Source organism: Schistocerca piceifrons, chromosome 3 (assembly GCF_021461385.2).
Source record: "Schistocerca piceifrons isolate TAMUIC-IGC-003096 chromosome 3, iqSchPice1.1, whole genome shotgun sequence".
Classification (NCBI taxonomy): Eukaryota; Metazoa; Arthropoda; class Insecta; order Orthoptera; family Acrididae; genus Schistocerca; species Schistocerca piceifrons.
Window position 1 is genome coordinate 170,237,355 of NC_060140.1, and position 24,826 is coordinate 170,262,180.

The 24,826-nt window shown below is 38.4% G+C and overlaps 1 protein-coding gene across 1 annotated transcript in view; it reads right to left on the reverse strand.

Moving 5' to 3' along the window:
* LOC124788266 (pyridine nucleotide-disulfide oxidoreductase domain-containing protein 2-like) overlaps positions 1–24,826 on the reverse strand; it is a 177,019-nt gene that overhangs the window by 21,408 nt on the left and 130,785 nt on the right. Inside the window, exons 8-9 of the mRNA XM_047255471.1 lie at positions 22,926–23,082; positions 10,182–10,335 (exon numbers count right to left, since the gene is read on the reverse strand). Of these exons, the coding sequence (XP_047111427.1) occupies positions 10,182–10,335; positions 22,926–23,082 (311 nt within the window). The remainder of the gene's footprint in view (positions 1–10,181; positions 10,336–22,925; positions 23,083–24,826) is intronic.

Here is a 24,826-nt window from a genome sequence, read left to right on the forward strand (position 1 = left end):
ATTACTGCCCACTTGCACCACCTCTGGCATTAAAATGTTCATTTCCAATGGACTGGAGAATTCAGTCACTTCAAAAGTTGAAAAATGCTTTGCTTTGTCAGCCTTACTTTATTCATTTAGATCTGCAAAAACAGTAGTGCTTGCAACTGATGTATCTTCACATGGAATGGGAGCAGTTTTATCTTACAGTATCAGAAACACTGATGTTCGATAGCTTTCATGAGCAAAGCACTGAACAAGTCCCAAGTCAATTACAGTCAGCTGGAAAAGAAAGCCTTGGCTATCATCTATGGTGTCATGAAATTTTATGAATATCTGCATGGTAGAAAATTTTTTCTTGTGACAGATCACAATTTGGTGACTGCTCTTTTTCATCCGATGAAAGATATGACTGATAACACAGCAAATAAGCTGCAACATTGGTCAATATTTCTTTCAGAACACCAATATGAAATTCTTAATTGACCTATGGCAGAACATGCAGAAGCAGACATTCTGGCTTTCTTACTTAAGGGAAATGATCTGGAATTTGAGGCATCAGAAGCTTCTTGTCTTCAAATAGATCAGTCTGAATCACATGCACTGAAAGCTTTTTCCATTGATTGTTGGCAGATCTTGCACTTCACTGATCAATCACTATGATTGCTCAAGTATTACATTTGAATGGTTTGGCATTGTAATCTGAAATCAATTTCAGATGCAGAATTACATAAATACTGTGTGCATTGCAACAGTCTTTTTCTTCAGAATGGTGTAATTTTATTGCATACTCCTAAAGAACAAATGTGAGTCATGATTCCTACATCATTTCAGCAACATTTTTGGGAACTGTTATGTAGAGGACATTGGGTGATAATTTGAACTAAGCAGCTACCATGCCAGTGTTGCATGTGTCTCATGTTTAACAAGCAGGTAGAACAGATGACTGCCCACTGTCATGCATGTGTGGGTAACCAGACAGTATCTGGAATTTTTAAATTGGTCTTGATCTGACGGTCATTGGCAATTCATGCACAACGATTTTGCCAGTCTTTTCTGGAACACACAGTGGCTGATTATCATTGATTCACACGAGGTGCATTCAAGTTCTAAGGCCTCCGATTTTTTTTCTAATTAACTACTCACCCGAAATCGATGAAACTGGCGTTACTTCTCGACGTAATCGCCCTGCAGACGTACACATTTTTCACAATGCTGACGCCATGATTCCATGGCAGCGGCAAAGGCTTCTTTAGGAGTCTGTTTTGACCACTGGAAAATCGCTGAGGCAATAGCAGCATGGCTGGTGAATGTGCGGCCACGGAGAGTGTCTTTCATTGTTGGAAAAAGCCAAAAGTCACTAGGAGCCAGGTCAGGTGAGTAGGGAGCATGAGGAATCACTTCAAAGTTGTTATCACGAAGAAACTGTTGCGTAACGTTAGCTCGATGTGCGGGTGCATTGTTTTGGTGAAACAGCACACGCACAGCCCTACCCAGACATTTTTGTTGCAGTGCAGGAAGGAATTTGTTCTTCAAAACATTTTCGTAGGATGCACCTGTTACCGTAGTGCCCTTTGGAATGCAATGGGTAAGGATTACGCCCTCACTGTCCCAGAACATGGACACCATCATTTTTTCAGCACTGGCGGTAACTCGAAATTTTTTTGGTGGCGGTGAATCTGTGCTTCCATTGAGCTGACTGGTGCTTTGTTTCTGGATTGAAAAATGGCATCCACGTCTCATCCATTGTCACAACTGATGAAAAGAAAGTCCCATTCATGCTGTCGTTGCACGTCAACATTGCTTGGCAACATGCCACACGACCAGCCATGTGCTCGTCTGTCAGCATTCGTGGCACCCACCTGGATGACACTTTTCGCATTTTCAGGTCGTCATGCAGGATTGTGTGCACAGAACCCACAGAAATGCCAACTCTTGAGGCGATCTGTTCAACAGTCATTCGGCAATCCCCCAAAACAATTCTCTCCACTTTCTCGATCATGTCGTCAGACCGGCTTGTGCGAGCCTGAGGTTGTTTTGGTTTGTTGTCACACGATGTTCTGCCTTCATTAAACTGTCGCACCCACGAACGCACTTTCGACACATCCATAACTCCATCACCACATGTCTCCTTCAACTGTCGATGAATTTCAGTTGGTTTCACACCACGCAAATTCAGAAAACGAATGATTGCATGCTGTTCAAGTAAGGAAAACGTCGCCATTTTAAGTATTTAAAACAGTTCTCATTCTCGCCACTGGTGGTAAAATTCCATCTGCCGTATGGTGCTGCCATCTCTGGGATGTATTGACAATGAACGCGGCCTCATTTTAAAACAATGCGCATGTTTCTATCTCTTTCCAGTCCAGAGAAAAAAAATCGGAGGCCTTAGAACTTGAATGCACCTCGTATAGTAGATATTAATTTGTCATTCCAGTGAATTAAACAATAGTGCTAGTGCTATAAAAGCTTTTATTTAGAAGGTTTGCTATCAACAGTTGATTTAGAAAATGGTTCGCAGGTTTCTTCTTCAGAATTTCAACAGCTCTGCCAACAAAATGGGCTCATCATATCCAAACAGCACCATTATCTCCTCAGTCGAATGGTGAATTGAACATTTCATTCGCACTTTCAAGGCTGAGATGTCTAAACCTCATGCTTTGCAGTCAAAGGAAAATGCTTTGTTGTTTCTCAGAACCTATTGCACTATGATGCTTCACCAGCAGAATTCTTTCTGGTCGCATCTCTTTCAGCCTTGGCACTGTGTTTTTGATGCTAACTTAGCAACAAAGTTCCACAGAAAGGTCAAAGTTTTCTCTCGTATTGTTAACAAGCCTGACAGTTGGAAATCTGGCTCATCAAACTGTTTGCAACAAAACAGGCACCTCCTGACTGCATGAAAATCAACTACATTTTTATGATTTTGTGCTACTGCCTTAGATTTTCATGTTTCAGAACTTATGCCTGCATCACAAACTGCTGTCTCTCCAAGCAGCCCTTGTTTTTGCCTGACATTCAGGTGCATGGATCATCAGATGGCTCTGCTGTGGAGGTTGACCCCTGCCCACCTATGCAGCTGCTGCTACTTATGCAGCTGTTGCTGCAGCCACAGCATATTTTCCTGTTCACAGTGACATCACTCATGGATACTGAGCTTGCATCAGCCATACAGCTTTCAGGATTCTCAGCAGCGCCAATGCTGCACCCGCCTATGCCGTTGGATGGAGGTTCTCAGTTTCTTGGCAGATGTCTGGTGTTTTGCAAGATGCATGTTAGAATGTGGGTTGGAATGATCTGTCATCATATCCCAGCCAACTCCATCAACAGCACCATGGCACAGATATCATTCCCATTGTCCACACCCATACTATACAATGACAGTGTGCAATTAAGGGAGAAAGAATTTGATATTGCTGGAGTCTTCACTGACCACACAAAGCATGTCACATGCTGCTCGTATCTCCCAGGAGTAACATTAAACCAGTCGTCATGAGTTGCAGCTATAGAAGGCTTGCCAGACACTCCCAGGTTGTGCTACAGACGCCACCAGAGGACACTGAATTTGCGTCACCTCACTGCCAACAGTTGTGACTGGTCCATGTGTGTTTTGAGCCCATACACTCAAAAGCTCCATTTCAGATTATCCTCACACTACCCCCAGTTCATACTGAGTTTACAGACGATAGTGTAGTGAGGTGTTATCTACCCAACATGATGCCAATGAGGCTTTATGAAAATAACAGGACACTATTGCTGCTCTGACTGCTATGAGTATTGATAACCAGTAGTAATGGAACAGAAAGGGGAGTTGCAGAGAAGATATAAAAAGAAATGTCCTGACTGATTCACTGACTCATCTGCACCATGCCAAACCGTGAAGGATAGAAACTTGAAATTTGTAGAGGCTGTTGATCTTATGCTGTAGACATTGTTTAGGAAGGCATTTTTCGAAATTCCAGACCTAAGGGGATTAAATAGAGGATGCAAGACTTTTTAAAAAAATGTCACTACTAAACAATTTTGAAGCTAGATCTATGAAAATTGATATTTGGTTTCTAGATCAGACATTAAAAAATATTTTTGGAAATTCAACCCCTGAGGGGATGAAATAGTGGGTGAAAGTTTTTTAAAAAATAAATCATTATTAAATAACTCCTAAAGAATTTTTAAAGCTACATCTATAAAAATTAGTGTTTGACTTGTCAACTAAAAGTAAAAAAAATATGTGTTTCGGTCGTTTTGGAAATTCAGTCCATAAGGGGGATGAAATAGGACATGAAAGTTTTTATGGAAATATTTCGTTATGAAAGCATTTTTGAAGCTAAGGCTTGTGTTTGGCTTCTCAGTTAGAAATAATAAAATGTGTATTTCATTGTTTTTGGTAATTCAACCTGAAGAGCATGAAAATTTTTATGAAAATATTTCATTATATTAGAACATTTTTAAATCTAAATCTATGAAAACTGACATGTGACTTCTCAGTTAGAAATAGAGAAACATGTGTTTGGGATTAAAGTTTCCATGGAAGTATGAACAAGAGAATTCAAAAGGCAGAATTAACAAAAACCTTTGCTCCAGTTAACTGAATCACTTTCTGGTCAGAAGTACAGTTTAGAAGGTGTGGCAATCTGTGAACTGAATCAAAGAAAGGTATTTAACAGTCACCATGACAAAGCAGCTTTCTTAGACTTGCATAGAAAAAGAATCGGATCTTTAATACACTCCTGGAAATGGAAAAAAGAAAACATTGACACCGGTGTGTCAGACCCACCATACTTGCTCCGGACACTGCGAGAGGGCTGTACAAGCAATGATCACACGCACGGCACAGCGGACACACCAGGAACCGTGGTGTTGGCCGTCGAATGGCGCTAGCTGCGCAGCATTTGTGCACCGCCGCCGTCAGTGTCAGCCAGTTTGCCGTGGCATACGGAGCTCCATCGCAGTCTTTAACACTGGTAGCATGCCGCGACAGCGTGGACGTGAACCGTATGTGCAGTTGACGGACTTTGAGCGAGGGCGTGTAGTGGGCATGTGGGAGGCCGGGTGGACGTACCGCCGAATTGCTCAACACGTGGGGCATGAGGTCTCCACAGTACATCGATGTTGTCGCCAGTGGTCGGCGGAAGGTGCACGTGCCCGTCGACCTGGGACCGGACCGCAGCGACGCACAGATGCACGCCAAGACCGTAGGATCCTACGCAGTGCCGTAGGGGACCGCACCGCCACTTCCCAGCAAATTAGGGACACTGTTGCTCCTGGGGTATCGGCGAGGACCATTCGCAACCGTCTCCATGAAGCTGGGCTACGGTCCCGCACACCGTTAGGCCGTCTTCTGCTCATGCCCCAACATCATGCAGCCCGCCTCCAGTGGTGTCGCGACAGGCGTGAATGGAGGGACGAATGGAGACGTGTCGTCTTCAGCGATGAGAGTCGCTTCTGCCTTGGTGCCAATGATGGTCGTATGCGTGTTTGGCACCGTGCAGGTGAGCGCCACAATCAGGACTGCATACGACCGAGGCACACAGGGCCAACACCTGGCATCATGGTGTGGGGAGCAATCTCCTACACTGGTGGTACACCACTGGTGATCGTCGAGGGGACACTGAATAGTGCACGGTACATCCAAACCGTCATCGAACCCGTCGTTCTACCATTCCTAGACCGGCAAGGGAACTTGCTGTTCCAACAGGACAATGCACGTCCGCATGTATCCCGTGCCACCCAATGTGCTCTAGAAGGTGTAAGTCAACTACCCTGGCCAGCAAGATCTCCGGATCTGTCCCCCATTGAGCATGTTTGGGACTGGATGAAGCGTCGTCTCACGCGGTCTGCACGTCCAGCACGAACGCTGGTCCAACTGAGGCGCCAGGTGGAAATGGCATGGCAAGCCATTCCACAGGACTACATCCAGCATCTCTACGATCGTCTCCATGGGAGAATAGCAGCCTGCATTGCTGCAAAAGGTGGATATACACTGTACTAGTGCCGACATTGTGCATGCTCTGTTGCCTGTGTCTATGTGCCTGTGGTTCTGTCAGTGTGATCATGTGATGTATCTGACCCCAGGAATGTGTCAATAAAGTTTCCCCTTCCTGGGACAATGAATTCACGGTGTTCTTATTTCAATTTCCAGGAGTGTATATTAATTTTTCAGTATGCCTAATATATGCTTATAAAATTATTTTTGTTGTAATTACTACACAAACATGAGTGAAGCAGCAGACACTGAGGTGTTTAATCATTCTATAGTGTATTATGTGTTCCAGAGTGTTCATTCAGTTTGTTACTCCGACAGGACAATACCCATTTTTTGCAAAACAAAAATTTTTTGTATTATTGATGTTGGAGAGTCCCTATTCTGTAATTCTATATTGTAAATATTGTTCAAAAAGAATACTGACTATTTCACATGGAAGTTGTTTATTGCACAATGTGCAAGCTGTTACATAATAAACATTACAATGCATAATGTACAGTAGACATTATCCTTATGTTGTGTCCATTGGAGCTTATTCTGTAACATAATATACAAAACTCTTGAAAGGCTACCTATTAGTATTGTATTATGTTTAAATATATCCATGTGATCTGTCTTTTCTTTACTGGTGAGTGCGATGAACATAATCTTTTTTTAGATTCATAACTGAGACATTCTTTATGAGCCATCACTTGGTGTTATTTATTGAAATAAACATGCTTCCTTCAATCATTTCCTGATCTCTTTCTACATTTACTGACAACTTGTCGTCAGCAAACAATACTTCATTGTTAATTCTCACTACCTTTCATATTGTTGAAAAATGGGTTTAATAATAATGGAACAAGTACAGAGCCCTAAATAATACTATATATAATTCCCATAATTTTGGATATGCATGTATGACCTGCAAAACAATAATAACACTAACCTCAGATGTTTCACATGTGTTGTAGTACTACAGCAGAGTCCCATTAATCCGAACTAATTGGGATCGGATCTTGTCCGGATTACCGATTTGTTCGGATTAGCCGGAATTACGGTGACGAGTTTCTAGAATGAAGTATACCAAGCAGATAAGTAGGTACACCATGGTAACAAATGGGAACAAGTGTGGGAATGATGGCTCACTCTTACTCCCTGCCCTTGTTGTTGTGCATTGTTGAGACCTTTGTAGTGTCTGAGGTCAGTGCACTGGCAGTTGGCTCACAAAGTGCTTGGTTATGTTAGTTATCTATCACTGGCATGAGTAACAGTTGTATTCGATCAGGTGTAGTGGTGTACATATTTTCATCATGAGTAAGCAGAAACATACAACATTAACTCTCAAAGAAAAACTGAATGCTTTGAAGTGGATAGGCAATGGTGAGAATGTATCTAAACCGGCAACTGAACTAGGTGTTGGTAAAGCAACCATTTGTGATTGGAAGAAGAACTGAGTAAAGCTTGAACAGGCCTGTACAATGTCTTAGGGAAAAACACTAGAAATTCGGCAGACTTTGAAACAGTCCCAGTACGAGAAAGTGGATGAAGCTCTTGGTTGACACAGGAATGAGGAAGGGGAACTCCTTTGAGTGGAGCACTGGTTCAGGAGAAGGCTGTTCACCTGAACAAGTTAATGAATGGGTGATCAGTCTTTTAGTGCGAGTACAGGTTGGTTGGACAGATTCAAAAAATGTCATGGAATCCGTCAACTAACAATTACTGGAGAGAAGCTTTCTTCTGACCATGATGCAGCAAAGGAATACTTGGGTGAGTTTGCAAAAATGATAAGAGAGGGAAAGTATTCTCCTCAACAAATTTATAACACTGACAAGATTGGCCTTAATTTTAGGGCATTTCCAACAAAAAGCCTTGCATCAAATGCAGAAGACCATGTTCCTGGTTTTAAAATGTTCAAAGATCATGTGACTTTATTAGCACGCAGCAATGCTGATGGTAATCACAAGCTGCCTTTAATGCTGATCGGCAAATCTGCTAGGCCCAGACTTTTTGAAAACTGCAACACAAAGTCCCTGTCCGTATATTATCGCAACCAGAAAAAAGCATGGATGGATGGTAAGCTGTTCAGAGAATAGTTTCATGGCCAGTTTGCTCCCTCTGTTCAATGGTTTCCTAAGGAAAATCATTTGTCTTCCCGTGCAATCCTTTTGATTGATAATGTGCCATTTAACCCCAGCACTGAGGTATTATGTGATGGAGAAATTGTGGCAAAATTTTTGTCACTGAATGTTACACCACTTTTACAGCCGATGGACTAGGGCACACTGCAAACATTAAAACTGATTTACAGAAACAATTTTTGAGAATGATGATCCAAGATGATAGCATTCCTTTAGTGGAAAAAATGAAAAAGTCCAGTGTGAAGGATGTTATTTATTGGGCTGCTGAGGCATGGCAGAATATTCAGAAAATACTCTGAGAAAATCATGGTGAAAACTGTGGTCATTTCTTAAATTTCAGAACAACTTAGTTGAAAATGCAGAGGAAAATCTATTACAAATGAGAGACAGTCCTTGGATGTGAAGAAACTAGTGAAGGATGTGACAGCTAGAGTGGATGACAGCGATGGGGCATGTGTGGAGAACATCACTGATGCTGATTTAGTTGCTGCTGTGACTCAAGACCAGGAAGAAGTGGAGCAACAGCCCACTGCTACACCTGCTGATTTGATGTTTATGAGATGATGGCGGAACTATGCATCATATAAAATCTTCATTACACCAAAAAAACAATGACTGAGGTTTTGTCATTTAAAAAAATAGGGATAAAATGTCCGCTATATTTTAGTAAGTTTGACAGCTTTTCCTTCATTGTTATGCAATGTTTAACCCTAATGTTTTCTTGCCAGTTTTTCTAATAGATGTTTACTGTACTGTGTAAACTAAAATAGTGTGTGTGTACAGCAGTTTATCACACAGTTTTCCATACTTAGACTAACATTTTTCATGTTCGGATTAACCGAATGTTCGGCTTACCAGTGTTTGGATTAATGGGACTCTGCTGTATATGCAAAATGCTGCTCAAGTAATGAGTCAAATATTGATAGGATTTCAAAGTAGTGCAGAGATTGAGAATTTCCTTTAAATGTTCAGGAATGACGGCTGTGCATTTCACGCAATTAAAAATGTAGTACCCTATGACCACAATATCAATGAGGCACAATTGGAATCAGTCAATAAATACCAATACCTGGATGTAAGAATTTTTGGGTATATAATGTGGTCACACAAGTTTAATCATAGGTAAAGCAGGTGGCAGACTTCAGATCATTGAAAGGACATTGGGAAAATGCAGTCAGTCTATAAAGAAGATTGTTTACAAAGCTCTTGTGCACCTTGTATCACTGAACATGTGAAAAGAAGGGCAGCAGAAATAGTCATAGGTTTGTTTGATTCTCAAAGAGTGTGAATGGGAAACCTGAACTAGCAGAAGCTTGAGATTTACATCAGCTAGCCAGTGAAAGCTTGCATAGAAAGTTTCAAGAACCAGCACTGAGATAAATCTAGGAATATAAACAGCACCCTACCTTTCATTCCCAAAGGGACCATGAAGGCAGTATTAGACTAATTACAGTGTGCACAAAGGCATTTAAGCAGTCATTTTTTGCACTCACCGTTCATGAATGCAACAAGAAGAAACCCTAATATGTGTATAATTGGAAGCAATATTGGCCATGTGCTTCACAGTGGTCAACAGAGTATAGATTTAGATGCTGGATGTACATGAAAGTAATTTACCAGGCTGGGTTAGCAACAGAAGTTTTGATCTCTGTGGAAGGAAAAAGGGAATGTATGATTTTTAACTTGAAAGAAAACAGTAGAAAGAACTAAAATCAGGAAGCATAAAAGATGAGAGCAGAATGCTGAGAGAATTGGGAGGGAACATTAAAGGGAAGCAGGTAGTCACAATAGAGTGCCAGGTCATTGTTGACAGTATTTCAGATTATGAGGCTGATAGAAACACCAAAAATTGTTAAAACAACTGCTTAAACTTTTACTTTCTTGTCTGACAGCCTGTTACAAACTCCAACGCATTTTTTTTTTTGTTTTTTAGGAATAGTTTAAAATTGTTTTATAATGCACAAAATTTTCTAAATCAAGATCCAGTTTCCTACATAATATTTTCAGTGGAGTCTGGAGTGGCACAATGTGATTACTGAGGCAATCAAAGTGCTATGTGTTTACTGAGATGTAGCAGTAGTAGGTGAAACAGCCCTTACCAGTTTTGCATATCTCTCCTTTGTTGTGTTGTCCCACACTTGGCCATTAGCTAGGTGATACGGAGTGTATTGAGTGAACAGCAGACAAACATGGCTGCCTTTTGGACATAAGGAGTCATCAAGAACTGATGGTATCACCATTTCTATCAAGGGCCTGCAAACAATTTGTAATTATTGAAATTAGTCCATTTAAGAGAATCAGATTTACAGGTACTTCATTAAATATTCTAAAGTTGACAAAATTTTGAAAACTTTGCATAGTTAAGACAAAGAAAGAAACACAGTAGAAACTACCCAACTTTTTAAAATTTCTATTAGATCATAATATGACACTTGGCTTCTGGACTATTAAATTACATTTTGTTATCTGCATCACATAATTTATATGCTTGTGACACAGAAGCACTTTGAAAGTGAAGGAAAGTGCAAAAGAAAGACAAATTGCACTCTAGGAATGAAAATACCAAATGAAACAGTGTTTTTTCAGAGTCTAAGCTTCTATAATGATTTGGAAATGGCACTGACATGATTAGAAGTATACAACACTGAACAGTGCAAGATCTTTTCCACTGAATTACCAGATCCAATACTTCATGAATAGCAACTGAGAAGAATTGAAATATATGAAAATGGAAAATGACAGTAGTCAAATGTCCTAAGCACCGAGTGGTTCTAGCTGCTTCAGTCCGGAACCGCACTGCTGCTACGGTCGCAGGTTTGAATCCTACCTTGGGCATGAATGTGTGTGATGTCCTTAGGTGAAAGCCTACATGGAATGGTCCTTAGGTTGGTTAGTTTTAAGTAGTTCTAAGTCTAGGGGACTGATGACCTCAGATGTTAAGTCCCATAGTGCTTAGAGCCATTTTTTGTTTGTTTTTTTTTTTGACACGAGATTCAGAGGCATTTCCTTTCCTCTTGCACCACTTGGTATATACTGTTGTTAATTTCCTATTGAACTCTCAGATTAACTGAGTCTATTATATGAAATCTTTAGCTATGTTCTTTTTATTCTCATGATTTAGTGTATACTATGGTTATATAAAAATAAGTTCTTTGCACCAACCAGTTATGGTTGGCTATGCATTGTGACAGGAAACAGGTATATGAAAGATACTCAGGATGTAACCCTTATAAGTGTCAGTTGATGCTTCCCAGTTACACATAGTATTTTTGCATCTGAAGATGTGTCCACCGAACTTATTCCTGCCCAACTATGATCATGGGCTTCAAACATGCACAAAGTAGGGCTGACTAGAATCCATAATCAGCTCTATTTGTTGTATGGACTAGATATTATAAGAAAGCTAGTGCCTTGTTGGTCCAGACATTCTTATGAAAACTTCAAAATGTTCATAACTGGGAGTGCAGTGAGTTGGCATCCCTTCTCAATGACAACCTTGTGGAGCAATCGTGACAGTGCACTATGGAGAACTATTACTTTCTGAATACAGAACTGAGCAGGCATCTCAATCCATGTTACACAATATTGACATAAAGCACTTTTATTCTGAAAATAATGTACCCCATGGATGTTATAGAATCTGATGCATGGAAGGAACATTGACCTTTCCACAGTAATATCACGATGACAACAGCATAGTTAATTACAGAATTCTGTTATACCGGCTGTTTATAACTCAAATGAAGTTCCTCGCAGAGGTCCAGCGTGGGCTGAAATTGTTGTATGCCATTGAAACTTGGTAGATATTATAACTTGTTAATGTAAAACTAATTCACACTGGTAAAAAAAATAGCTCCAGTTTTGGCCACCAGGTGCAAATCTGGGACTGTGGATGCAAGAAAGACATATAGAGATGTTTCCATATATAATGGATTAGAAAAGGGACATGCAAAGAAAGGGTCAAACAAAAAGAAAGGCATGATGTTGATCTTTTTGTTGAAATAAGACAGTATTGGTTGGTAGTTGTTTTATCCATTTATTGGCAATTATATGTTTTGCCCTTGTGGTGCATCTTCAGATTAACATAAGAAGTAACGTGGTGAGCCAACATCCATCCTTTAATGCAAACATTTGGCTTTAAGGTAAAAATTATTAGTAAACATCATCCTATCATCATTAGGCCAATAAAAGTATAAGGGAATAATATGGAACCAACCGTGTTCTGCTGTACACAGCATGGAGCATTGTGTACATTTGTTCTTAGATTGTGTAGTTGATTGCATTGACATTGGTGTTTTTTTTGCTGCAAAAATAGCATGTTCACAAAGCCATTGATGATATTTGTAATTGCAAGAAATTTGTGGGAAAACTCTCTGAATTAATTGTGTGAGGGATGGAGCAATGACACGAAAGTTCAATGAAAAAGATAGATATTTTTTCGTCTCTGGATCAACTGGTATTTTTCCATTACCAATGCCCAGTAGCCATTTTGGAAATATAGTTGATGTGTTGTGCAGCAAATTTATGCACATATTAGTCTTTAATATGTGTCTCTGCATGTCTCCAAAGATCCAGTGCTTTGAGGCAAGTGCTGAATTAACCAGCGGATGTTAATTTTGATGAGTTGAGTCTGCTGGAAGTTGCCTGCAAATAAAAAGAGAGCTCCACCAACTGAGTTTGCATTTGCTCATAGATCTTGAAGAGTCTAACCAAGCACTTCAAGCAATTTATTACGTGCCATGGTGATGGGGCTTAATTTCTGCTGGAATGCTCTGGAATGGCAGTTCAGCACCTCCAAGAGAATATTTTTTGAACTCATTGATACACACCTATTACATCACAAGGTAACCATACTTTCCTGCTGCATCAGCACCAGTGAAGAGAGAGAGAGAGAGAGAGAGAGAGAGAGAGAGAGAGAGAGAGAGAGAGAGAGAGAGAGAGAGAGAGAGAGAGTGTGTGTGTGTGTGTGTGTGTGTAGTATATGCTGAGCTGCATTCGGAAGTTGTCATCGGTTTGTATTGCCTTTTGTTTCTGACTGTGTCAGTCACCTCAGTGATCAGCGTAGCGACATCTTATGTTATGAAAACCAATGAGAAATAATTAATACTAAAGACACATTCAACAACCGTCTACATTGCAACTCAAACTTTTTGAACTTTTCAACTGGCAGCAGTTGAAAACATGACTCGGTAGTTACGAAGATTACAGACTTGTGCATGTATCAAGCAGAACTAGAGAGCAAAGTGACATGGCTATTGGGACAGATGGTAGCACCTGTCATTTATATTAAATCTTATTGTTTTGTTCTTTGACCAAAACATGAATTTCAGAACAGTATTATGTAAAAAATGATTTCTCATTGTAAGTTTTACCACAAATTTGAAAAAAATGAAATTTGTGATTTTTATGGGTGGATGGTGAGGGGGAGGGAGAGTGGTTGTATGATTGAAGAAGTGTGATTTGCCACCTAAAATTTTAGAAACTGAGCACTGCAGGGTGCATTTATCCCAGGAAACAATTAATTTGTAAGTTCGCAGCACTTTTGCCATCTTTGGAAATGTTATGTTTGAGCTTTGGAAAATTGTATATCCAGTGCCAATTTGGGCACTATCCAATCATGTAGATGCAATACATGATGATGCAAGGGCCAAAGCAATCACATTTTGAGAGCAAATTTAAGCTAGTAGCAAGCTGATAAGGAACATTTTCCTTCTGCTGCCAGCTGCTTCAAGGAAAAACATACTGCATCTACCACAGGCCACCACTGAATTCGTAATTGTATCATAGGCCAATTTTTGATCTGAAACTAATAGTTGTTTATTAGCTTTGACAAATGCAAGCAATTCATCAGCATTCATTGAAAATGTAGTTTGGAAACCAGATGATTATCATTGCTAATTGTATGAATATAGTGCAAAATGTGTTTGCTCAAGTCTTCTCTGAATTTTTTCCACAGATCTTTGGGGTTTGATGGTGAGCACATGGTCTAAATGATAACAAATAATGTTTATGTTTATTGCAGATGATTGCTGACAGAGGGGTCCTTCAATGTAATTTTCCATTGTTTGTCATTATTCAGCAAATTAAAGTTTTTGCAAGCTTCTCTGTACATCTGGCATTTTAGGTAATTGATCATTCCCAAATTTGCATATGAAGTTGGACCTTGGATATTAATCAGCAGCATCCTCAAATAGAGGCATCTGGCATTATTTGGATGTACTATTTAAATAGGACCCAATGTGTCACAAGAATACAGATTTTGGCAGCCTTTAATCCTTCAGCCTTGTTTAAGTCATCAGAAGTTTTTCAGTGTCACATTCCATGTATAGTACAATAACATTTTAGAAAATAGATCTTCACACAGTGCAAAAAAATGCAGTCAGTGTTGTGTACACTGGTGCAGCAACAACATGTCTTGTGTTTTCTTCTGTGAAACAGATTCTTTGTCCAGTTTCAAGATGAGCACTAAGATGAACAATATTGGGATACTGGCAGTGAATCAGGAAACTCAGTATGCCTCACACAGACTCATTACTGCTGGTACATCAAGCTGTCAGAAAGTGAACAACTTCGTCCGTGCACACATCGGGGTTATCAACATGAATGCTGCCATACCACTGTCTTTTTTTGACATATTCATGTATGTACTTTATTGATTTGATGGAATTTCAATGTTCCACATTGATATGCACTTTAAATGTTTTTGATAACGAACGTAAATGTGGCACAATCAATCCATCATCAATTTAAGATCAGAATTTCTCATTCTGAGTAGCTGTGCAACCTCCATGAGCTGATATGCAGTGTCTGTATTGAGGACAGCCATCATCAACAGTGTGAGTTTCATGAATGAATTCTCTGGGATACTTTCTTGATCATTTTTTTTTTTTTTTTTTGTCTGCGATGCATGATGGTGATTGTGGCTTCATAGCACTGTATAGACCATGCATCATATTTTTGGTAAAAATATCAAACAGCAATCAATCTTCTTCAGGATTTGATATTTCTGCACAAATTACATCATCAGTTTGAGTTTACTGTATTTTTGTCTTGAGCCATATGAGAATGTATGCATGAGGAAGGCCTCAGAGTTTTGCATCCAATGGAATACACTAGCACAACCTACAATACCAAATTTAAATAATTTCCTAGCAGCAAAATACACAATGCAGACTGCACGTGTCACTCTACGCTGGCGCCACATGTGAAGTGATGTTGTATCGGCCAACAGTACAGGACAGCTATGTCTTCCATTGTTACGGGAAGCTATAATACACCAACTTTTAGTCTCAACAATTTCAACCCTACTCTGTAACAGACGTTGTACTATTCTAAACCTGGAAATGACTATGAACCTGCAGAAAAGAACATTTAAGAAAATGTGTACTGCACATATTAAAATATTTGTACAAGAGAAACAACAATAATTACATAAATATTTTGCTAAGCTCTCTGCCTCACCCCCTCTATACCCTTCCCCCCACTGCCCCCTCCTCCCTCCTTCTCTCTCTCTCTCTCTCTCTCTCTCTCTCTCTCTCTCTCTCTCTCTCTCTCTCTCTCTCCATCCTTTGTTGCTGGAAGACAGAACAGCTGACCAGTACTAACCTCCAGGAGTTGAAATAGACACAATTAAAATAGAAGCAACTATCCTAGTATTCAAAATTTTTGGTTTCCTTTTGAGGAATAGAGTCAGGTTATGGGAGGTTCGAAAAGAGGGGTATATCACACAGGATACATTTACTGATCTAACAAGAATGCTGACTTTTTTGGAAAATTTCACTGATGAAATCTTGGGTTATCAGCCACGTGGCACAGTTGTTTTGAATCAATGTATCAAGTCATCTGAAGATGATGAGTAGGAAACTCTCAGAGCTCCTCATTTGAAAACTCAAAAAGATTTCATGAATTTGTTAATCATTTCATTAGGGTACAGGACACATTTTATACGTTGGACAATTTATGTTATTCACAACATGCAGCATTGCCCTATTGAGTTTATGCAGCTTCATTTCCACCCATAAAGTAGACTACAGTAAGATTTCATTTTTTACTATCCAAAAACAAGCAATTTAAACTATGTATGCTATTATTTAGTGTCCTTTCTTTAACTTCTTTGTCAGATTTTTCTGATCTGTAACAATGTTTTATTCAATAACTTTTCTGTTCTCTAGTTATAATCCCTGTCAAATATGAATACAGCCATATTTTCCTTTTAGACACTGATAACTAGGATATTTTGATCTTTTAACTTCTTCATATTTGCCTGTTACAGATTCCTAATTCCAGTTCATTCTTTCTGTGATAAAAAATGTTGTAGATTTACTGCACATTATGAAGATGAAGGAAGTTGATAAATTACTGTTGACAGAGTGAGTCAGGTTGCTACTCAGTTGAAGAGTTCATGAAACATGAACTCATAATTTAAAAAGGAAGTAGTTCATCATTAGTTGTTGAATAAGCATTGCTGTTTATTCACAGCGAACATATTAAAGCTACTTTTAGCTCAATGACTGCAGGTTAATATTTGTGAGCATATTGCAAGAGTTTTCTTCTTCTTGAAGTGATCTTCTTGCTGATTTCAGAGGAAACCCACCTTCCACCAGACTTTTCCTGTGAAATAACTAATATTATGTAGTAACAGGTGCTGGTAGATTTAAAAACAGGGTTTATTATCCCAATTACAAATCACTTTAACTTTCAATCAACAATAAGTTCGTATGACCAGATAATAACATGAACTGACTCTCTTTACAGTTCCAAGTCAGATTTTATTCCTTGTTGTATGTAGATCTCCTTAGTTACCGAGTCCCAAGATCCAAGAACTTTACCATGGATGGAGTTCCATGTCACACTGCACTGCTCTGCAGACTCTGAGCCTCTGCCTGCTCTGATGTCACAAGCAGCTGTTGGGTACTCCAGGAAAAAAGTCTCCAGCATAAATCATCACCACACCAATTTGAACAGAACCTAATTTTCTTTTACCTACAGCTCATTATTACTTACACCTAGTTTTTCGCGAGTCAACTCTCAGCTTTATATATATCATGTCTACTTAAGTATTTGTTGATAATAAGTGAAGGTATCTTGTAACTTATTCAATTACTTCTTATTTATGCATAACATATGCATATTCCCCTACATCTTTTCTCCCCAATTACATCATACATTACTCTAGATAGAAACTATATGTTCATAAAACCACTCTTCATGTAACAGCCTATATAAGCTCATTATCCCTCAAGTCCCCAACAACTAAGATCCCCTGGTTCTTAGACACACAGTTATTTCATAATGTTCTCACTATTTAGTACATATCCACACCTAGTGGGTCACTTATGTTAGTCACATTTATCACTGTCATTACTGTAATCAAAGGGTTCCATTCATGAAATTTGAACTATGATATACAGGCCTGTAGACTCTTTCAGATAGAAACCAGGGGATACTATTCTTGATAGTCTTAGATTACACCTTCTCATCCACTAATGATTCCTTTATGCTCACCAGTCAATACCAATATAGTGTACCTTTAATCAAAATTGATTGAGCAGATAACATAATATTATCCTCTATTCGATTAATATCCTAACAAAAAAAGTCTAGAAGGTCCGTGTCTTAAAAGAACAACCGACAGAAAATTATTGCTCTGATCCTAATAGTGTCATCATTTAGCATATTACCGACATATACTTAACTATTTTTCTTAATAACTGCAACACTAGTACTTAATTCTCCTTTACGAGGCACCTCATGGGTTAATATCAACCATGACTTTCATATTCGTCATCTCATTCAGCTCAGGTAAGAGTTCATCACTTGATTACTATCTAATTTCCGTAACTCATCTCTTCATTCCTTTACTTATGGACTGTCATTGAATATCCCTTGCCTATATTTGACATCATACCCTCTAACCTAATCTTCCCTAAATAGGTTGTGGGGTTTCACTGAATTCCACTTTGCCTTAAATTTTAACATAATGTAATGAAGAATTTATCTCTCACTGACAACAAAGGATTTTAAATCTTGCTCGTTAAACATCCCTTTTCCTTTCCTTGTAATCGGGTTGGTGAGTACAGTTCTTTTGGCTGAGGTACCTGTGTTATTTTATGTATCCCTTTGTAGAGATGCTGAAACTTGGAAGTAAGTCCTTCATTCTTTGAACTTCTATTATGCTTCTTTACTAATACCAAGCCCTCTAATTTGTACACTATTGGGGTTCTTTTCCCATCCTTTTTTTCTCATGTTATTTGCTTTAATTGATGTCTTTTTGGTATTTGACTGCGATATTGGAGTAATCAACACATTCTCTTTGGGCCAGTTGGTTTTTTTTTTTGGCAAAGGTTCACCTCTGATTTGCTCACATAAAATCTCTGTGGGTGGCAACTGGGTAATGAACTGGAGGAGTTCATTCAGTAATCTTTCAAAATCAGTCACCATCTAAATCCACTGGGAGAGTTTACCAGCACAATACATTCGACTTAGCCATCCTAATTCCTGCATCACACTTCTGGTGGGGTTAGCCTGTGGTTGGTACTGGGATATAAGGATATGACTGACTTTTTCCCATGCTAGGAACTCCTTACATTACCTTGGCATAAACAGTGTACTGTTATCCAATAATAAATGTTCCAGTCTCCCGACTTGTTTTAGACTGTAGAAGTCCTCTGCTTCTAAACCCCATAACTCACTGGGTATTATGGGATGAAGTAAGGTGTATAATTTCATCATCTGTATTTTCACATTGTGACGTCTTAAACTGTCGTAAAATTTTTAACTTGTCAGTGCACATTTTTAAAGTAATAATATTTTCTAAAGTGCATGGTACATTTCTTAGGGCCAAAGTAGCCATATCCTAGATGTATGTGCCATGTTATTAATTCAGTACATAGCAACCTGTTACTCAAAAAGTGACTTTTGTGAAACAGTATCCCTCTGTGGAGCTTCCACCTGATGTTTAATTCACTGATCCTATTTCCTAACCATTGAATGTGTTTAAGAAGTGCTTGATCTTCATGTTGTTCTATTTGCAAGATATGACATAAATTTATAACAGCTGTATCTAAACTGTTTGTTTTAAAAAATGTATTGTGACATGGCATGATAGGCAAGGTATCAGTAGGTGTAATTATGAATTCAGGCAGTGAAATTTGCTTTGTGGACCAGAATTTTTTTGATGATTTATAATTTGATGTATGTATTCTTGAGGCTGGTGTTCGCTAGAGTGAAGTTAATCGGAATTACAGGACAAATAGTAAATCAGTACTGGCGGAAATCTTAATTCAGTTTTCTGTTGGCACACATAAATGGGATAATAACTTTTCCACATGGTGATGATCAGCAACTACAATCTTTGTCATTCGATTGCACGGAAACTAGTCAAGAGAATGTAGTGCTCACAATAGAAACTGTGATATATCTAACAGAGATACATGTGAGCACTATATATGTAGGAACAATATCAGTGAAAGATGTAGCAGCTAATATTGATAAATCATCAGGACTTAATGCACAGGAGAACGTAGACATTATTCAGTTGCTAACCAGTCAAAAAGGGATATTTTTGTTGAAACCAGGAACAATTACAGATTTTACATGCACATTAAAGATAAAACCTCAAGATCCTTTATGTGTGGGACCATACAAGACATCAGTAGTTTTAAAGGACATGGCATGACATGAAATTAATACAGGGTGCGATTTGTGCTTTTACCAGTGGGGGGGATGTCTTAGGGGGTTAGTAGAATTAAATATGTTACTAGCTTGGACCGTGGTGTTATGCATGGTTAAACAGCTATTTATAAATAGATGTTAATGCCGAAACTCACTATTGATGCGTATGCACTATCAGAAAAGCCATCCCTTGTTATATCTTTAAAAGTACATTATAGGTAAAGCTTATTTACAAAATCATCTACATACAGGTACAGATATATGAGGGGAATTCAAAAAGTAGAGGCACATTTGTGAAAAGTTGTACTTATTCTGATGATAGAAAACTGAAACATATTAATACTATTAATAGTAAGACTTATTAAAAACTTTCAGTGTTCGGCTCCACAAATTTAAATTATATGTAAAGTTTTACTCCAGTGCTTGGGAAATAAACATCCCAGGTTGAGATGCATAAACTAAAACCAGAGGAGGGTATGGTCTGATGCACACTGAATTAATAGGATCATAGATTGGGATGTAATAGAAGTATCTAACAGTTGTTATAATAACTCACTGGTTGTCATTAAGAAACCAGTTGAACAGCAGACTACACTTGACCCAAGAACATTAAGTAGATTACCAGGACCAGAAAGAGACAGACTGCCCATGATACATGAGCAGTTGACAAGGTTTGCAGGGGTGAAGTACATTACTACTATGGATTTAACATTAGGATATTGGCAAATTGGAGTATGCAAGATGTTAGACAAATATACAACAATTCTGTTTGAGGGTAGAGCTTATCAGTTCAGGGTTCTACTGTTTGGACTGAACATCTTAGTATTGGTCTTCATAAGCGTTCATAATAAGGCAATTGGAGATGATCTGAAACACAATATCTTGGTATACGTAGAAGACATAATGTTAATAACATAAATCTGGGAAGATCACATTTACTTATTGGATAAACTCATATCTCGTTATATTCACGGGAAAATACACTGAAATTTTCCAAATCTCTATTCAGTAGGACCGACGTTAAATTTTTAGGACATTTGATAAATAGAGAAGGAATAAGACCAGACCTAAGTAAGAGAGATAGAACTCGCAAGTGTTTGGAACCATCCAATGAACAACAACTAGGTATATTTAAGGATGGCAGAATTTTACAAAAATTTTTTTAACAAATCAGTTCTAAATGTGCCACATATGGCAAATATATTGAAACAATATTCAGTGTGGTGATGGACAAAAGAATGCACAGCCAATTTCTTAGCTGTCAGGGACAGTTTGGTGTCAGCAAAATTACTGGTGCATTCTGATAGTAGCCAACTGTTTCATCTCATGACATATGCCTCAGATCATGGCCTTGGGGCCCAACTGTATGAAGAAACACTATTGGTGTTGTAGTGGAACAAAAACCTGTAGCATTTGCAAGCCGTATGCTCACACATACTGAAAGGAATTATAGCATAACTCAAAAAAGAGATATTAGCAATAGTATGGATGTTTAAGAAATTTAAATACCTATTACCAGGACAAAAGACCATCATGCACAGTGATCACACTCAAAAAGTAAATTGATACTCAGTAGGTGGGCATTGTTCTTGCAGTAATTCAATTTTTCTATAATTTATGTCAAAGGATGCAAGGGAGTTCCCGTGGGTTTGGAGGGCGGGTGAGGTTGCTGGTGGAGGTGAGGCTATGAGGGCAGGTCATGGATTATACTTTGATTGCTCAATCAGTGGAAGTGTTGCACATAATGGGCAGGGTTTTGGGTTTTAGTCCCAGTGCAGCACCCAATTCTAGTCTGCTTGTAAGTTTAAAAACAGCATATGCTCTGCTGCAGAGTGAAAGATTCATTCTGTGTCACCCTATACATTTTTGATATAAGTTGTTTTCAGTATACCCAGAGAATCAATGTTGACAACAAGGACCAGTCACCACCAAATGACTTTCTCATTTCATATTTATGTATAGATCCACCTGGCAGCATGTTTCATGCAACTAGTGAACCAATTTAATGTAGACCATAAATAAGACTTCCAACAGAATTCATTCTGACCACTGAGTAAGTAATCATGTTCTTTCTTCTTCATAACATGTATTTCCATTATTAATAGGAATTTATGGAAACACCACAGGTTTTATTGCAGAAAGAGTGTTCTGAAAATAAGATTCTAAAAAAGCTAAATATGAAACTAAAAGATTAAAAATCTTAATTATCAAAACACTCAAGCGAAATATGGCTGTATTATGATTTGACAGTGTTTACAAACATAAAAGAGAAGAGTTTTGGAGCAAAAATGCCCATTTAGAACTCAAGGAGCATACAACAAAGAAATTCCAGAAAAAAGCTAAACAGGAGGATAGATAATTTAAATAACTTGTTTGCAGGCAGTAAAAGAGGAAACCTTCCATTTTTGGGCATAAATTAAATTGCACAAATAGAACAAGGTAATCATACATGCTGTGAATATCATGAATTGCCCAGTGTATGTAGTTATGTATACATGTCTCTGTAGCCTAATTGAATGATAACCAAATGAAATCTTTTGAGTTAGATGAGAGGCAATGTCTTCTGAAAGTAATGTTTCAACAAGTTTAAGCAATGGAAAATCCAGAATGGAATAACACCAGTATGAGATGGACATAGAGGTGGCATCGAGTGGCAGACAGTCACACTCATAGAAGATTATTAGATATTAGCTGTCAGAGAAAGTCCTTCTTCAGATGTAGGAAAAACAAACAAACACACACACACACACACACACACACACACACACACACACAGCCACTGCTGTCTCATGTATGCATGAGCTGTGTGTGTATAAATGTGTAAGTTGAGTTTTTCTATATCTGAAAAAGGAATTTCTCTGATAGCTTATAACTTATAACAGTCTTCTTCCACTGTGGCTCTCTGCTGCTAAATGCTTCCTTGTTCCTAGGTCACCTTCAGGCAACTTGAAGCAGTGCTACAAGACAACATAGCAACTTAGCTGACAACTCAAGAAGATTGCATTAGTGAAATTTGCCAGGAAAGCCTGCTTTCTCAACAAATTAGTAAATCTACACAGTTTGTATTCTCCAATTTACTTTTAATGTGCACAACCACACTTATGAAGGTTAGTATTAGTACTGAATTTAAAGCAAATAACTTGTTTGTATTATTTTGGTACAGTGCTAACCTCTCTGAAATTTTTCCTTTTGTTGCTGCTTCATATGCTTTTGTGAGAACGTCCAGATTTTCACAGTTAAGGTTAATCGTGCATCTGTGGAACGGCATTGGCTTATTTCCAACTGTGCTGGGATCTGAGATAAACTCTGGCAATTGACTGAGGGCCACTACAACAATACAGACACATTTCAGTGTATGACATCACTGAGAAACAGAAACATTAAGATATGTAATATTTTAAAAAATTACACTTGAGATATTACATGATTCTTAGTGTTGCATTAATAAGATGTAAGTTACCAATTTTACGAATCATAGAGTGCTTTCATGTCTTTTGTACAAAATTTTAATACCTACAAATATACATGAAATTATTATGTCTGTACAAGTTTTGCCAGAAACCACCAAAACAGATTGCCTGACAATTGCTGAGATATTGACTCATGTTGTGTAGTTTTTATTATCATGTAACTGAGACACTAAAAATACAGTACCAACATCTTGCAAACATTGCATTATTTACGTGATACAGAAACACACAGCCATTAATATATACAGCACAACAAAAAATAGAAACAATATGATGAAGGGGAATAATTTAGTGAACTGGTCTTCACAGCTGTCTGCAGAATGATTCTACCATCACCAATGAACATTTTGCATAATGAGTATGAAGACAAGATAAGAGATGGCTCATAAGGAGGCATATAGACAGTCATTTTTCTCTCAATCCATTTACAAGTGTAATAGGAAAGGAAAAAACTGGTAGTGGTACATGGTGCCCTCTGACGCACACCATAAAGTGGTTTGTGAAGTGTCTATGTAGGTAGATATTGCATCATCTTATGTGTACTAATAGATTGGCAGCTAGTTTGTCCATCATGGACAACAGAGTATGAGGGGTCATTCTAAAACTAAGAACAATTTGATTTGAAGAGCTGCACAATTACCCCTCCCCCTGTCCCTTCCCCCAGCCCCTGCCACTATGCCACAGCACAGATCTTCCAAATAGATGGCAACAGTATGATGCTAACAGTGAGTAGGAGTGGTTATTTACTTTTTATTTCTTTTATTTTAAAAAGTGTGGCAGATTTAACAGTCCCACCAGTTATATAGTGGTATGGTTTCTGAAAGCTAAAAAGGTTCACTCTATCGAATTTACGCGCAGAAAACTGAAATTTATGGAAATACGATGACTGATGCTTCAGTTTGAAAATGATACATCAGATTTAATTACATACAAATGAATATTCATGATGAAAAACAGTGACCGACAAACCCATGTCAAGGACTGAAAAAGAAGTTAAATAGGACAGATGATTCTGTATTGATAAACAGAATATGTGCTTTCCTGAAATTTCATTGTCAGTTCTCTACCAAATTGTACTCATTATTTGGGCTGTCAAAAAGTGTGGATCATGTTGGTTCCACAACTTTTGAAAGATGAACTTTAAAAGTGTTGAATGGCAGCAGTGCTGACTTTTCTTATTAGGCATGACAAGGGCGGTGAGGAGTTATTGACCCACATTGTTATTGGAGACAGGACCAGGATTTTGCACAAAAGTTCAGAAACAAAGTGCCAGTGAATGAGATGACATCATTCATGACCACAGAGAAAGGCAAAAGAAGCCAAACAAATTAAGAGCATGGAAAAGGTTACGGCCAAAGTGTTTTGGTATCAGAAGGGCACCCTACTCGTCAAATTTATGCTCAGAGGAAAGACCATAAATGCAGTGGAATAGCATCAGATATTTCACTGAATATGCCAAATTGTTCAAAACAAAGAGCTTGAAGTGTTGTCCAACAGCATCGTGCTTCTTCATGATAATATTCAACCACATTCTGATGCATCGATGAAGGATTTGCTTCAATGGTTTAAGTCGGAAGTTTCCAAACATCCATATTATAGCC